Source organism: Ursus americanus, chromosome 10 (assembly GCF_024610735.1).
Source record: "Ursus americanus isolate L20-20 chromosome 10, mUrsAme1.1.p, whole genome shotgun sequence".
NCBI lineage: Eukaryota > Metazoa > Chordata > Mammalia > Carnivora > Ursidae > Ursus > Ursus americanus.
The window spans coordinates 11,444,364-11,460,590 of record NC_142136.1 but is presented as its reverse complement, the minus strand read 5'-3'; the positions used below and the strand labels follow the sequence as shown (position 1 = coordinate 11,460,590).

Below are 16,227 nucleotides of genomic sequence, written 5' to 3'. Positions count from 1 at the left end.
AAATAGTGTCAGTTCTCTGTAGATCGTGCTTTGAAAGAGCTCCCACCTTGCCTTATTTCCTCCAGTGGCTGCCCAGCTGCTGGTTTTAGATGGTGATTGTGGCTGTTTTCAAGACTTCGTCTGAACTGGGAAGAGGGAGCGGGTAAGTTAAAAAACCCCACATAGTTTATGTTCTTACCAAGATTCATCCATGTTTTTTGAAGAAATGCTCTCAGATTGCTGCAAGCCGTTGGTTCATTTCTAGAGTTCTAAAGTTGATTTTGACAATTTTTGCCATTATTGTCATTGCTTTTATGGAGGATTGAATTTTGAAGGTCCTTTCTCTGCAGTTTTGCTGAAGTCACCCCTGCTTAGAATTTTGATCAAGAATGGATTCGAGGGACGCCTGGGTGGCTCAGTTGGTTAAGCATCTGCCTTCGCCTCAGGTCATGATCCTGGAATCCCGAGATTGAGCCCCACAGTGGACTCTCTGCTCAGTGGAGAGACTGCTTCTCCCTCTCCCTCTGCCTGCCACTCCACCTGCTTGTGCTCTTTCTCTCTCTGTCAAATAAATAAATAAATAAAATCTTTAAAAAAAAAAAAAAAAGAATGGATTTGAGTGTATAAAATGTTTTTTTCAGTATCTATTGTGATCCTGTGGCTTTTCTTCTTTAGCGTGTTAATATGATGAATTGGATTGATTTTTAAAGTTAAGCTAACATTGCGTTCCTGGAATAAACTCTACTTGATCATGATGTATGGCTTTTTTTTTTTTTAAGATTTTATTTATTTATTTGGCAGAGAGAGACAGCAAGAGAGGGAACACAAGCAAGGGGAGTGGGAGAGGGAGAAGCAGGCTTCCCGCCAAGCAGGGAGCCCGATGCAAGACTCGATCCCAGGACCCTGGGCAGGCGCTTAACGGCTGAGCCACCCAGGTGCCCCATGTATGACTTTTTTTTAAAAGATTTTATTTATTTGTTTGAGAGAGAGAGCAAGGGCCAGGGCAGAGGGAGAGGGAGAAACAGACTCCCTGCTGAGTGAGGAGCCTGAAGTGGAGCTCCATCCCAGAACACTGAGGTCACGACCTGAGCCAAAGTCAAATGCTTAACTGACTGAGCCACCCAAGTGCCTCCTGATGTATTATTTTTATATATTGTTGAATTGAATCTGTCAACATTTTGTTAAAGTTATTTGCATCTGTGCTCATAAAGAACATTAGCCTGTATATAATTTTGTTTTGTTTGGGTTTTTTTTTTGTTTTTGTTTTTTGTTTTTTGTTTTTTTGTACTGTCTTGTTCTGAGTTTGGTATGGGGATAATAGTGGCCACATAGAATTCACTGGAGAGTGTTCTCTTCTATTTTCTAGAATGGTTAGTGCGAATTGGCAGTATTTTTACTTAAATGTTTATGCCTGGAGTTTTCTTTGTAGAAAAATTTTACACTGCAAATTCAGTTTCTTTAATAGATATAAGGCTACTCAGGTATCCAGTTCTTCTTGAGTGAGCCTTGGTCATTTGTGTCTTTCAAGGAATTTGTCCTCTTCATCTGAGTTGTCAGATTCACAGACATAGAGTTGTTCATGATAGTCCCTTATCCTTTTTCTTACAGCTTTATGAGGCATAATTTGTATGTCATAAAATTCATCTTTTGTAAGTGAAATAATCTTTAGTAAATTCATAGACTTGTGCATCCATCACCACAGTCCAGTGTTAGATTACCCCCCAAATTTCCATCATCCCCAAAATTCCCTCAAGCCCATTTGCAGTTAGCCCTTACTCCCACTGCTGGTCCTAGCATCCTTTTAATGGTCATACTGTCAGTAGTCATGTGCCTTCTTTCCCTGATATTTGTAATTTTTTTCCTCTTATTTTCATTTGACTGGTCTGTCTAGAGTTTTGTTAGTTTTATTGATCTTCTTAAAGAACCATCTCTTAGTTTTATTGATTTTTTTTCCCCTAATTTCTGTTTCATTGATTTATGTTCCTATCTTTATTATTTCCTATCTTAAGCTTACTTTGGGTTTAATTTGCCTTTTTTCTTGTTTCTTAAGGTAGAAATTTAGACCTTTCTAGCTTTTTAATATGAGTGTTTAATAATAAATTGCCCTCTAAGGCTTGTTTTAACTACCTCTAGCAAACTATAAGGGTTTTCTGATCCCTATACTACTTTTCACTTCTTATCTTGATGCTCTTTTTTCTAAAGTAGTTAGTAATAAAACTCTTAAAGGAACTACCTCTTCCTTTGCAGTATCAGGTTAGAGAGGAACCTGGTATGGAAAAAAATAGGTGAAGACGGTTTGGAGAGGGGCAGATACAGACTAAGCATCTGAGACTGGGTAAGCAAGAAGGAACAGTATGTGAGGAAGCAGCAGGGTTGTGTAAGTAGCTGAGGGAGCTTTGATGGGGTTATCTGTCAGAGGTCCCAGTAGTCCCTTTTGTAGAATTGGCCTTAGTTTTGAAGATTTTTAAGATTGTGGTGACAACCACTGTTGTCCCTCTATACTGCTGTGAGGCCATTAAAGAAAGAAGGGAGGGAAGGAATTAAAAGGAAGTATGGAAAGGGGAGAATTGAGGGGAAAGACTCTGGGGCAAAGAAGAACAGAAGCAGTGAGAGAGAAAGGGGAGAAACCTTTATAGAAAAAATGCTAAAAAGCAGGCAGGGATTAAAAAGGACTGAGAAATTTTAAAGTGATCATTTTGAAAAGAACTCAGAGTAAGAATGAGTATGTGTACTTTGCCACTTGAAGTGTTATTAATAGGTCAATGTGGAATGTTAGTTATTTTAAAATGTTTATTGGCATCGTTAGAAATTGACTTGCCCAGGTGCATGGTGACAAGCTGAAAGGGGATGCTGTAAACAAAAATTATGTTTTGGGTTGTAATGCAGAAAGTAACTTTAAGTGGTCCAGAGAGTCAAGGGACCAACCATTTCAGCTTGCCCAGGACTATCCTGGTTTTAGCACTGAAAGTCCGACATTCCAGGAGGCCTCTCTGTTTCAGGCAAAGCAGGATAGTTATTCACTCTAGACATAGAGAAGTGAAGGGCTGAAGGATGAAGTGAAGATGATCAAAGATGGAAGACTAGAAGTTCAAGAATTGGAGCTAAAGACTTCCCAGAATGGCCTCCTTAAAGAATGGAATGGGACAGAATATTCAAACTGTTTTAATGGAGAAAGAAGGGCCTCTTTTGGAGGCTGAGAGAAGTGAAAGAGGGAGGAGGCTCTGAGGATATAGGAAATACCATGAGGGAGTGCACTGATGAGGAGTAGCCTGGGAGCAGGGGACATGTCCTCAGCCTGGATAGAGGAGCTGGTGGGAAATGAGGTATTCCAGAGCAAAAAATAGTGGGCGGTAGCCAAGCTGGTTAGCAAGAACTAAAAGTGGAGGCTAGGCCTGAATTGGAAGATGCACATGTGCATGGGTGGTACCTGCTGGAGAAGACGTCCCTGCAAAGGGAAATTCCCAGCAAGGGGCTGTTTGTTAAAAGCAAGGCTGTGCTAAGTCTACTCAATAGCATAGCCTTTGTTTGTGCATCTATTCCAGCTGTGTAGGGCTTCTGCTCCCATTGTACTGTTTCTCTGTCATAGAGTTTTGCTGTGAACTAGAACCATCTGTGTGGGTGCAGGCCAGGAGAAAGGACATTGGGTAACCCATATGGTTTCTATGGGAGAGGCCAAGGAGTAGAGGAAAAGCTGGAACCTGAAGATGAATTCTTAACTGAAAACCCATTACCCTCTAAGCTCTTCACCCTGTGGATCCAACTCCCCTATAGAGGAGACAGTTTCACCACACGTGGTTTTCTTTACACCCCTCTGAATAACTGTGGCCACCAAAGTCTCTGCCTCTTAAGGAACTCTCCCAAGTGCCCCTATTTTGCAGAATGTTTGAGAGGTGTGCGCACTTAATGATTCTAGAAATGCTCCATGGTGGTATGTTAAGGGTGGAGTAGTCTCTGAAGTTACATTTGAGGCTTAGAAAGTGAATATATGTGCTTGGTTGTGGATGAGCCTGGTGGAAGACATCATACATGGTCAGTGAGATCACATCCACAGAGTGACTGGCACCGCTCAGCATCTGCACTTCATTGAAGTGCTTACTTTCTCCAGTTACAGCTTTACAACAGCCAGGGTCTGATTGATGTAATTTCTAAGAACAGCTTTTGGTCCCAGTTTCCCTTAACTGACTGTTGTGGTGGCTGCTCTGTAGGAGCTGCTATTTTATGTGTGACTCCCTGTGAGGAAGTCCGCAGATGGATGTGGCTAAAATTTTAGAAAGTCAAGGAGAAGAAAGCTGGGCTCCTTGGGGAGTGGTTATTGGTGGGTTTGATAAATATTCTTAAGATTGGAAGAATTGTTAATTGTAAAAACAATATGCTTTCGTGCCTCTGAATGCAGCTGAAGCTGTGTTCTACTGTTGTATTTTGCTTTGTTATTCCTCTGTACATTGCTCATGATCTCGCCGGTTAAGTTTAGAATTTTATTAGTCAATAAAAAAAAATCAAGGAAATAAATGTTTATGTTTTCATATAGGTCACTTGGGTATGAGTTTAAAACCATTATAATTAAAACAGGTTTAATTTATTTCATGTTGTTATTTGAGTGTTTTATTTATGGCTTATCAATTAAATAACTCATTTGAATGCCGTAGATAATAAATGGGCTCCAGAATTTCGACTCATTCCTTCCTTACCTCCTTCTCTCCCGCCTTCCTTCCTTTCTTTTTCTCTACCTTCTCTCCCTCCTGTCTTCCCTTCTTTCCTTTTCCCACTATAAGCCAGTTTTAAGGTGGCCTTTTGTTTAGTTGCTTTGATTTTATATTTTGGTTAAATTTTAGGATGTTAACCTAATCTTGAAGCGTTGATATTCACTATTGTTCTATGACTCTGTCACATATATATTTGTATATATGTAATTCCAGTTATCCATTTAAACTATTTCCAAGTTTTCTGTCTTGGGAAATGCAAAGATAAATGTTGCTACACCCCAATCTCTGTAGTTACTCTTACTCATGTACTTGGAGATAAATTTTTGTATGTGAACTTGCTGGGTCAAAGAGTATGGACTTTTAAGTCTTTTGATGCCTGTTTTCAGATCACCCTCCAAAAAGATGAAAGATACCTGGATTGCAGTATGCCGTTTGGAGGCTCATCTGCTCATTTTCCTTGGCATCAGCAGGCCCATGCACAGTAAAGTAAGCACAGACTGTCTTGCTGGTCACACAGCTGGCAGCGCCAGGCCTAGAAAGAACCCCATCCCCTGTCAGTCAGGGGTGGCTTTTCTCTCTGGTGTTGGCTGTCACACTGACCTTGCTTGTAGGTGTTTCTGTAAACAGCTATGAAATTTACCTCCTCTGCAAGTTCTCTTTTGAGTTACACCATATGTAATGTCTTCCTCTTAGGCTTTTGAGATTGACAGAGGTGCTTGATTTCATAATAAAGGATTCAGAGTCAGTCTCTGTGAGAAAGTAAAAATTCTGTTTTATTAGGATGCTAGTTTGGGCAAGTTTTATTTATCTGTTTCCCTTTACTGTGTTCTGGCCCTGAAGGTAGAGTGACTATAGTATTCTGTAAGTATTTGCAGGCACTTTTCAAATATGAATATTCAGAATATGCAAATATTGGAAATTTTATCATATTAAAAAAATTTTTTTAAAGATTTTATTCATTTGAGAAAGATAGTGAGCACAAGAGAGAACACGAGCAGGGGGGGAGGCGCAGAGGGAGAGGGAGAAGCAGGCTTCCCACTGAGCAGGGAGCCCAATGCAGGACTGATTTCCAGGACCCCAGGATCATGACCTGAGCCAAAGGCAGACGCTTAATCGACTGAGCCACCCAAGTGCCCCCAGATACTGGAAATTTTAGAAGACACTTTCTACTTTATTGCCCTACTTTCCACCTTCAGTAAAATTAGGGTCACAGCTTAGTGGTAGATCGTGTTCACTGTTTGAAAGTTCTACATTGCTAAAAAATTGAATTAAAAAAATAAGGGACTCTGAACCTTTAAAAAAATTTTTTATAGTTTTTTAAAATTTAAATTCAGTTAATTAACATATAATGTATTATTTGTTTCAGGGGTACAAGTCTGTTATTTGAACCTTTTAAAAGTTTATATGGTCATTTAAAAATATCATTGCACATGTACACATTGTACTGCTTTATGAGTAGTGCACACTTATTTTAAAGCACACTTGCCTTGTCTTCTTATTTAATCTCACAGTATCATTTGTGAGAAAGAGGATATGTCCTTCTTGATTTACGTTTCAAGGATGTTATTTATTTATTTTTGGCCAAATATAAGAAATTAAAATTTTAACAGCAACAAATCTGTGCCTAATGCTATTTTCACACAGAGGCACTGGAGGGCGCTCTAGCAATGGGAGATGTAAATTGTCTCCTTAAAAACCTACCTCTTACAGAAAAAATAACGGAGCTGGTTTTTCTGACACTTAAAAAAAATTTTTTTTTAATTAAATAATCTCTATGCCTAACGTGGGGCTCGAACTCACGGCCCTGAGATCAGGAGTCATGCTGTCTTGACTGAGTCAGCCACGCACTGTCACGTTTTAAGACAAATCAAAGACACATATGGCAGAGGAAATATTTCTATACTGATCTTTTCTCTTGAAAAGTTTATAAGAAACTTAAGAAGTAGCTCTGTGCCCCAGGGCTCCTTATTACTCCTCCATTGGCTCCATCCAACCAAACTGCCTCCTGGGCAGCACTCTGTCTCTGGCCTGGGACACTCTGCTCCTTCAAGTCTTTCCTCAAATGTCACCTGTGGGAGAGTTCTTTCCCTACAGCCCTATACAACATAGCAGCTCCCCCTCAATGAGATTCCACATTCTCTTCCCCCTCACCCTACCTGATGGTTTTTCCATTATGTTCATTTCCACCTGACATATTGTATGTTTATCTTTATTGTCTGTCTTTACCCCATCATCTCCTGCCCCCCAGATATTCATGAGAATAGGCACTTGTTCTGTTTATCCTGTTGCTATATACCCCATCCCTAAAACAGTGCCTGGCACATAGTAAGTGCCCAATATAAATTTGTTGAATAAGGAAAAAACAGATTTGGGGTGCCTGGGTGGCTCAGTAGGTTAAGTGTCTGACTCTTGATCTCAGCTCAGTTCTTGACCTTAGGGTCATGTGTTCAAGCCCTGTGTGGAGCATACTTAAAAACAAAAAAAAAACCAAAACAGATTTCAGAAATGAAGTATTTAAGATGCTTCTGGAGATTAGTGCCTTTTTTTAAATTGTAAACTATATATAACATTAATTTATCTTATTTTTTTATTTTTTTAGAGATGGAGGGAGAGAGGGGGGAGATGGAGAGGGACAGAGGGAGAAGGAGAGAGAGAGAATCTTAAGCAGGCTCCACACCCAGTGTGGAGCCCACCCGACATGGGGTGCGATCTCACAACCCTGAGATCATGACCTGAGCTGAAATCAAGAGTTGGAGTCTTAATCAACTGACCCACCCAGGTACCCCCATAAATTTATCATTTTAACCATTTTTAAGTATATGGTTCAGTGGCATTAAGTACATTCACACTGTTGTACAACCAGCACTACCATCAATCTCTAGAACTTTGTTATCATCCTAGATGGAAACTCTGTACCCACTATATGATAACTTCCATTGTCTTCTGTCCTTCACCCCTACAGCTAGTGTTCTCCATTTATTTTTTCTAAACTTTTAAAAAAGATTTTATTTATTTGAGAGAGAGAGAGCACGAGCAGGGGAGGGGCAGAGGGAGAGGGAAAAGCAACCTCCCTGCTGAGCAGGGAGCCAGATGCAGGACTCCATCCCAGGACCCTGGGATCACAACCTGAGCCGAAGGCAGATGCTTAACCGACTGAGCCACCCAGGAGCCCCTTTTTAAAATTTTTTAAAAAGATTTTATCTATTTGAGAGAGAGAATGGGGGGGAGGGCAAGGGGAGAAACAGACTCCCATTGATCAGGGAGCCTGATGCGGGACTGGATCCTAAGACCCTGAGATCATGACCTGAGCCGAAGGCAGATGCTTATCTGACTGAGTCCCCCAGGTGTCCCCAGTGTTCTTTTCTGTCTCTGTGAATTTGACTATTCTATATTCTCATGTAAGTGGAGTCATGGAATATTTGTCTTTTGTGTCTGGCTAATTTCACTTAGCATAATATCCTCAAGGCCCATGTCCGTAGCATGTGTTAGAGATTCCTTTGTTTTTAAGGCTGAATAATATTTTATTTCATGTATATACCACATTTTGTTTATCCACTCATCCGCCAATGGACGTTTGGATTGTTTTCACCTTTTAGCTATTGCTAGTGCATGTTTTATGTAGAGCACGGAAATGTTTGTTTAAGCTTTCTATCTAAAGTGGATTTCTTTGGAACAGCGATAGCATCTTTAAATTATACCAGTGAGTTACAATTCACCCTTGGGTGATTTCTGCCTTCAGGAAAATACTTTTAGTTCAGATTAAAGTAGAAACTTATTTAAGCTCTGAAAGATCAGAATTGGTTTAATATCCCTATTGGTGCTATTCTTATAAATGCAAAAAAAAAAAAAAAAAAAGTTCACGAAATCAAAGTACTAACTCGCTGGTATAAGCAAGAAGATCCTGGATAGATACTCTGGGGTTCTAGTCCAGTGCTGATCCTGCAGTTAGCCCTTGACCTTGTTCAAGGCCCTTGTCTAAATTGAACCTTATTTTCCTCACAGTTTAAACAAGGAGGGTGGACTGGGTGCCTCCTGCCAGTTGACATTCCATAATCTAGAGAGGAATTACTGACCTAAAGTAAGAGAACTCTGGAGAATTCAGAAATATAAAATATATGGTTTTTTGAGCTTTTAGTTATTTTGGTCTGTTTCAGCTCAATTTGAACAGAGATTAAAGATAATAAAAGCTCTGCTTTCCCCAAATTTATGGGTTCAGTGTGCACTTAATTGATTTGAACTCTTTCTGCCATGTTGGGAGGTTTTTTGTTCATGTGTTGTTCATCTGTATCCTTTAGTTCTTCCAGACAGGAGGTGGCTTCGTTTTTCTCTCTCTCTGCAGCAGGGACTGCTGCCAACTGCTCTGTTCAAGCCCTTAGTTCACGTGGCTGCTGACTGCCACGGTACAGAGGGCTGTGATTTTGAAATAATTTGGGTATACTGGAAATACAGAACCTAGAAGAGTTCAGGAATAAGAAGAGGTAGATATCCTGAATTTTAGTCTAATCTGCAAGATTGACTCAGAAAAGTGGAGATGTGGTTTTTGCCTGCATTCTATCCCCCTCCACTTGTCTCCTGCCCTCCTAGTGCTTTCGCGCTAACCCCTAAACCCCTCAGTGCATGGAGCTCAGTGCCCTCAGGGCCTGCCTGTTCTAGCTCTCATAGTCCACAGCCCACCTAGTGATACTCCGTGAAGATGAGAAAACCAGCATGTGCTAATGTCATGTTTGTAACCCCTGCCAAATGCCTTCCCTGAAAAGGAGGTGGGCCACTAAAGAGAAGTTCTCTTCTACCAGGGAAGCAAATGTGGACGTAGGAGAGGCTTGTGGTGCCCTTCCTGTCTTCCAGTCTCTGGACAGGGGTCCAGGCTGTGAATTTAGGTCATCAGTGTCTCCCTGTGCTGCAGAAAAGTCAGGGATTTACCAGGTGACCTGGTAACATGCTTGAGACTGGGGAGAGGACTTACCTTTAGAAAGCTCCCCGCCCTCCTCCCAAACCATCCCTACTTACACGTGCTTTTTACTGACCTTAAGTTTCCTAAAGCTGGCTCTGATCACCCCCTTTCACAGCATAAATTCCCTGATATCCTCTAACTTTGGCTGCATGAAGTCTGGACCCCTGAATGTGGTGTGCATTTGCCTTCTCATTTAAAATCCACTTTTCTAACATCTCTCCCACTATGGCTCACCTTGCACCATTCACCAGAACTCTCACCATGCCTCACACCCACTGAACCCTCTCTCCTCTCCAATTTGCTGACCCTCTTTCTTCCACTTCTCATTTTTAGGTTCTGCCCATCCTTCAGGGCCTGTCCCAAATGCTACTTCCTCCTAGAAGCCAACCTTCCGTCTCTGGTCCTCTAACACAGTAGCCATCTGTCCCTTCCCTCTGAAGCCCTCACCCCCACTAATGGCTCTTGCTACCATTTCGTCTGTTAAAGTCATCTGGGACCAAAACTCTGAGTCGTGGTTGATGCCTTCATCTCCCTTTCCCGCCCACACCCCATCTGTTGCTGGGTCTGTTGAGTTTTCCCTCTTGTCAACTCTTCCCCACTGTATTAGTTTTCTATTGCCGCTGTAACAGATTGACACAAATTTTGAGGCTTAAAATAGGACAGATTTATTATCTGACACTTCTGGAGGTCAGGAGTCTGAAATGAGTCTCAATGGGCTGAAACCAAGGTGTTGGCAAGGCTGCATTCTTTTCTGGAGGGGCTAGGGGAGAATTCATTTCCTTGTCTTTTTTTTAGCTTCTAGAGGCTGCCCTCATTCTTTGGCTCATGGACCCTTCCTTTGTCTTCAAAGCCAGCAAAGTGGGTCAAAGTCTTCTGCCACCGCCATTTTTTTTTTTTTGCTTTTTTTTTTTTTCTCTTTTTTGCTTCCTTCTTCCTCTTATAAGGTCACTTATTGGTTAAAGTGGAGCCCACCTGGATAATCCAGGCTATCCTCCACATCTCAAGGGCAGTTGATTAACAACCTTAATTTCATCTGCAGCTTTAATTCCACTTTGTCATGTAACCTAATGACTTCACGGGTTCTGAGGGTTAGGACTTGGATGTCTTTAGTGAGCCATTATTAGGCTTACCATACCCATTCTCCTAGATTCAGGTTTGAGCTTATGGCCTGTCTGTCTGATTGGCTGCCCACTTCACCTCCCTTATTGCCTTCGATGTTACACACCACCTGCATAGATATTACCATGTATATGCTGTTATCAGGACCTGCCGGGTCACTCCAAAAATATCTCTTGGATCTGTCCCTTTTTCTTTGTCTTCACTGCCACCAGCCTGGTGGTCATCTCTCATCTGCACCATTTGTGAAAAAGGTCTTTTGTATCCACTTGTACCCCTCCAAGCCATTTTTAAAAATTGAGATGAAATTCACATTACATAAAATTAACCATTCGAAAGTATACAATTTAGTACATTTACAATGTTATGCAACTATAACGTCTATCTAGTTCCAAAACATTTTCATCACACCAAAGGAAAACCTTTTATCTCTTAGCAGTCACTCCCTGTTTCCTCTTCCACCAGCCCCTGGCAGTTATTAGTCTGCTTTCTGTCAATGTGTCTACCTGCTCTGAATATTTCATATAAATAGAATCATACAATATATGGCTTTTTGTGACTGGCTTCTTTCACTTAGCATGTTTTCAAGGCTCATCCATGTTGTAGCATGTATCAGTCAGTATTTCAGTATTTCTCTTTTGTGGCTGAATAGTATTCTGTTGTAGGTATATATTATATTGTTTGTTCATTCATCAGTTGATGGACATTTGGTTTGTTCTAACTTTTGGTGCTTGTGAATGGTGCTGTTATGAATATTCGTGCATAAGTATTTGAGTACCTGGTTTCATTTCTTTTAGGTATATACCTAGCTGTGGAATTGTTGGGTCATATGGTAATTCTGTGTTTAACTTTTTAAGCAACCATCAAACTGGTTTCCACAGTGGCTGCACTAGTTTACATTTCACTGGCAGTGCATGAGAGTTTCAGTTTCTCTGCATCCTTGCCAACACGTGTTACTTTTCATTGTTTTTATTGTAGCCATCCTAGTGGGTGTAAAGTGGTATCTCATTGTGGTTTCCTCCAAACCATTTTTAAATACACATATCAGTTTATTTTACTCCTCTGCTTAGCATCCTTAGAGCACCTTCCCTTAGCCCCCCAGGGCATGTCTGGTTTTGTTCCTTCTACCCCTCGTAGCTCGCCTGCTTCCACCCTTCTCACACACTCTGCTCACACCGGCATCATTGGCTTTCTCTTGCTTTTTCCAGCAAGGAAGGCAGACTGTGGGCTTTGAGGGTCAGAGGGGTTCAGACACTTCCCCCAATGTCACACAAACCCGAGCGATACCCCTGGACCTGCCATTTACTAGCCAACTCCCTTTAGTTTTGTCATCTGTAAAAGCAGCTTGAGATATTTACCACAGAGAGTAGTTAGAATTAAATGAGATACACTGAATGCCTGGTGCCTGGCTCATAAGAATATCAGTAAACAATGGATGCGAAAAGAAAGTAAGATAAATACATAAAAGCCACCTCCTTGGGGAGGGGGACGATCATCTAAAGCATGTCCTCTCTCGTAACCCCATTGTCCTCCCTCAGAGCATCCTGTTTTTCATTACATTCACAGTTTGATGTGAATGGGTGCATTTCCCTCTTATGTTTGGTTTCATCCACTAGACTGGAAACTCCATGTTTACTCTTTCTGTCTGTGCCCAGCATAGTGCCTGACACGTAGTAGGTACTTACTAAATATTCTTGAGTGAAAAAACCACCATAGGGTCATATAAACAGAATTCATTACTCATTATTCACTTGATGTGAGAGGGTGGAAAGGCAAACTTTTTGTGTGTGAGTGTGGGTGTATGTATGTTTTCCTAGATTATAGATTTGTCTAAACATTCCTGCTAATTTAAGATGTCAAATCTGAAGGTTCTTTCTTGGCTTGAGTTTTTGAACACAGTCCAGGGCTGTTTTCAGATTCCTTAGTATTCTCCTTTTTGTGAAAGAGTTTTTGAAAGCATAAATGGGTGTTTTCTGCACATGTTTCTCTACATTATTTGTTTATGTAAATGAGTCGTGGGTGGAGGGCATATTTTAATGGCAGAACATGGCTTTACCTGGGCATTGAGGTATCATTGGAAGAACCCAGCCAGTCGGAGTCCATGTGGTATAAATCTCCCTCAAGCCGGTATTTCTGTCCCAAATGCATTCTGTTTATTGCAGAATTTCTCATCTGGGGAACACACTACTTTGTTTCAACTCAGGATCAACTCAGCAACTGGAAGAAGTGTTAAAAAAAAAAAAAAAAAAGTCACAGGGGCTCCTGGGTGGCTCAGCCGTTAAGTGTCTGCCTTCGGCTCAGGTCATGATCCCAGGGTCCTGGGATCGAGCCCCGCATCTGGCTCCCTGCTCAGCAGGAAGCCTGCTTCTCCCTTTCCCACTCCCCTTGCTTGTGTTCCCTCTCTTGCTGTCTGCTTCGGTCAAATAAATAAATAAAATCTTAAAAAAAAAAAATCGCAGTCTTTCAGTTCAGTGTAGGAATCTTAGGATCCAAAACAATATTGGCTTTTATTCTGAATTTTTTCTGTTTTTGTTTTTTCCCTGCCCCACACCATTACCCACCCCCACCCCAGATACCCTGGTTGATACTAGGGTGAAGTGTCCTTGAAGGCTTAACTTCTGGCTTTGGCTATAAACATGTATGGCCAACACTGGATTACTGACCACTGTTGGAGAAGAGCCTTCTGCTCTCGTGACTTCTCTGTTGGGAATTAGTTAAATGAACCCGCAGGCTGATAGGGGCAGAGTTCTGTTGTTGATCTGATGCCTGGTGGGCTGTACGCTCCTTGAGGACAAGGCACCATGTTTCCTTATTTCTGTCTCCATGCAGTGCCTGGGTAGAACTGCTCACCAGCAAGTTTCTGAAACCAGCTGGATGGCTCCACACATTCTGTTGTGTGTGGGAACCGCTAAGCATTAGCAACTAGTCAGTGACCAGCAATGATGAGCAGTTTTTAGGCTCCACACACATTTAATGTGCTAAATGAGGACCCCAGGCATCAGCTGAAGAAATGACTTTTAAAGATAGAAACAGGACTGTTGACACAGGTGCATTTTACTAATTAGTGTACTGTTTTTGAGGCATAGTAAAAATGTTAGTATTTCCAGGATTATTGTTAATGAGGGATAAAAAACTTATCTTTGTCTTCACAACCATATGGCTTACTGCTTGATGTGGTTTTCTTTCTGTGGGCTTTCTTTTTTTTTTAATTTGGCTTTTATTTTAGTAAGGACAAAACCATTTTCTTGCAGGAAGCATTCATTTTATTCTGCAGGTAAATGGGTCAAGTATTTACTTCGTAGAACATTTCTTTATAGCACGAAATTCTAGAACATATTGATGGTGTTCTTTTTAAGGAAGAGGTACTTATAACACATTTCTTTTTATTAGTTAGTCATTCATTTATACATTCTCCTGAAAAGGATGAGAACTATGCCTCTACTAAGTTCTAGGCGGCTCCTAAAATGAGGAAGGGAAGAAAATTTCCCACGGGTTTTTTCCATGCCAGGTACCTGAAGGTGCTTTATTTGGCACATCTTTTGTAAGGTATATGTGTAGTCTAAGGTGCCTGGGTCAGGGAATGAGACTGCAAAAGTACAATTCTACCACTATTACATTTTATTCTTTGAATAGCCAACATAGTGCTGTGGCCTAGGGTAGGTACTTAGTAAATGTTGAGTAAACTGAATGTGGCATGGGAAGTGGCAAAGCAGAGGCAGGAGTGGCTTTCAGAGGGCATGGGGACTATTCCCAGGGAAGCTGACCTCTGAGCAGATTTGGAAGGATGACAGGAGAGGGAAGGGCATTCCTGGATGAGGGAACTGCGTGTGTGAAGGCACAGCAGGGGAGTTAGGAGGGGGTTGTTGTGTAGTGGGGGTGCCTAGCGGCAGGAGGGCTGGGCATGAAGCTGAGCAGGGGGCTTGGGGCCACATGGCAAAGGGGCTCCAAAGCCAGCCCAGGATTTCAGATTTACATCCTGTTGGCAACAGTGAGGCAGTGGAGATGTTTACTCTTTCTCAGCCTCCATCAAGTTAGGGCTTCGCGCTGAACTGTGATCTAGGTTGTAGTCCCTTGTCATGTCAACCTCTTGTCTCTTTTCTTTTAATTACACCCAGAATGTGCTGGGAAAACTAGGTGGAATAGAGAAAAAGGGATGAAATTGTAGCCTATGGGGCAAGCTAGTTCATCCTTTCCATCGAATGCACTTACTACATTTAAATTCTTCTAGTTATTTGGAGGCTTCAGGTGACTTTGTTTCTCTGAATACTACACACTTAGTTTCCTACATCTGCTGTTAATTTCTTAAGCGACTTTAATGAGAAACTTCAAACAGTTTAAATGTCAATTACCAAAAAAGTGAGGTTTTCAAATTCCAGTAATCTGTCCATATTGGTCAGTGGAACATAATCCCAGGTGGATGTAATTTAAGACAGATGACATTCCAGAGCTTCCCTGGCAAAGAGCTTATATATCTTTGGGACTAGCAGGCAGGCCTTGGTGTTGCTACACTTGGCAGGACTGCCCACAGTTCTGGCTTATCTGGCGTAGGCTCTGTGTTCAACGCTTTCAGTTTGTTGCATTCGCTCTGGCTCTGTGTTTTGTCTGGTGCTTTTGAATCTGGGAAGACCCCAGAGCTACTATGTACATAAAAATAGGTTGAGAATATGGTAACTGTAATAATTCCAATTTTTAATCTTACAGTTTTGAGAGGAAAAAAGGATCCATAATGTACTTTATCTTAGATTTATTCTTTTTCTTCATAGGTTTATTCTTTTTTTTTTTCTTTAAGATTTTATTTTGAAGTAATCTCTATAGCCATCGTGGGGCACTCACACTCACAACCCCAAGATTGCTACACTGACTGAGCCAGCCAGGCGCTCCTTCATAGATTTATTCTTAATGCATGATTTATCTTAAATTTCTGACTGAGAAATCTGGATTTTTTTCTTGCCACTCCCACTTTTTTTCCCCTGTGTTCCTTCCTTTGCCTTTATTTTTTATTAAGATAAAACGCATGAAGAGTAGAATATGGTGATGAATATTATTTTAACAGAAAGTAAAACCAGAAGCATGCAGAATAAATTAAGCTTGCATTTTCTCTGCAGGTCACTTAGTGGGTGTTATGTGCTACGGAGTAAACAAATTTTTGGCAGCTAGTTTAGTTTTCACCACTTCTAAGTCTCTGACAGATGATCTTAGATGATCTTTGGTCTTAAAAAGGAAAACTTTTTATGTGTAAGTTTTAAGTTCAGTTTTATTATTTTTTGAAGGCTTTTTTATGTAAGACATTTATGTGAACTTTTGTTTTATTTGAATTTGAAATTTTAAAAAAGTTTTAAAAAGTAGAGTCTGCCGTATTGAACTGTTTTTCATGTTTTACATTTAAAATTTAATTTGCCTTTTCAAGTTTTAGAAGATACTGAGAAAATAAAGCTCCCTCATTAAGCAGCCACTATTTATCAACCACTTTTGAAAATT

General features: G+C 40.9%; 1 protein-coding gene across 4 annotated transcripts in view; it reads left to right on the top strand.

Annotated features, from left to right (window-relative positions):
* The window catches only part of CLYBL (citramalyl-CoA lyase), a 249,291-nt gene that overhangs the window by 7,595 nt on the left and 225,469 nt on the right, over positions 1 to 16,227 (top strand). Inside the window, exon 1 of one of the 4 annotated variants that reach the window (XM_087865019.1) lies at positions 75 to 142. The exons of the other annotated variants lie outside the window; for them this stretch is intronic. Within the exon in view, the coding sequence (XP_087721145.1) occupies positions 90 to 142 (53 nt within the window). The 5' untranslated portion in view covers positions 75 to 89. Of the gene's footprint in view, positions 1 to 74; positions 143 to 16,227 lie in introns of those variants that run through there. 4 annotated transcript variants of the gene reach the window in all.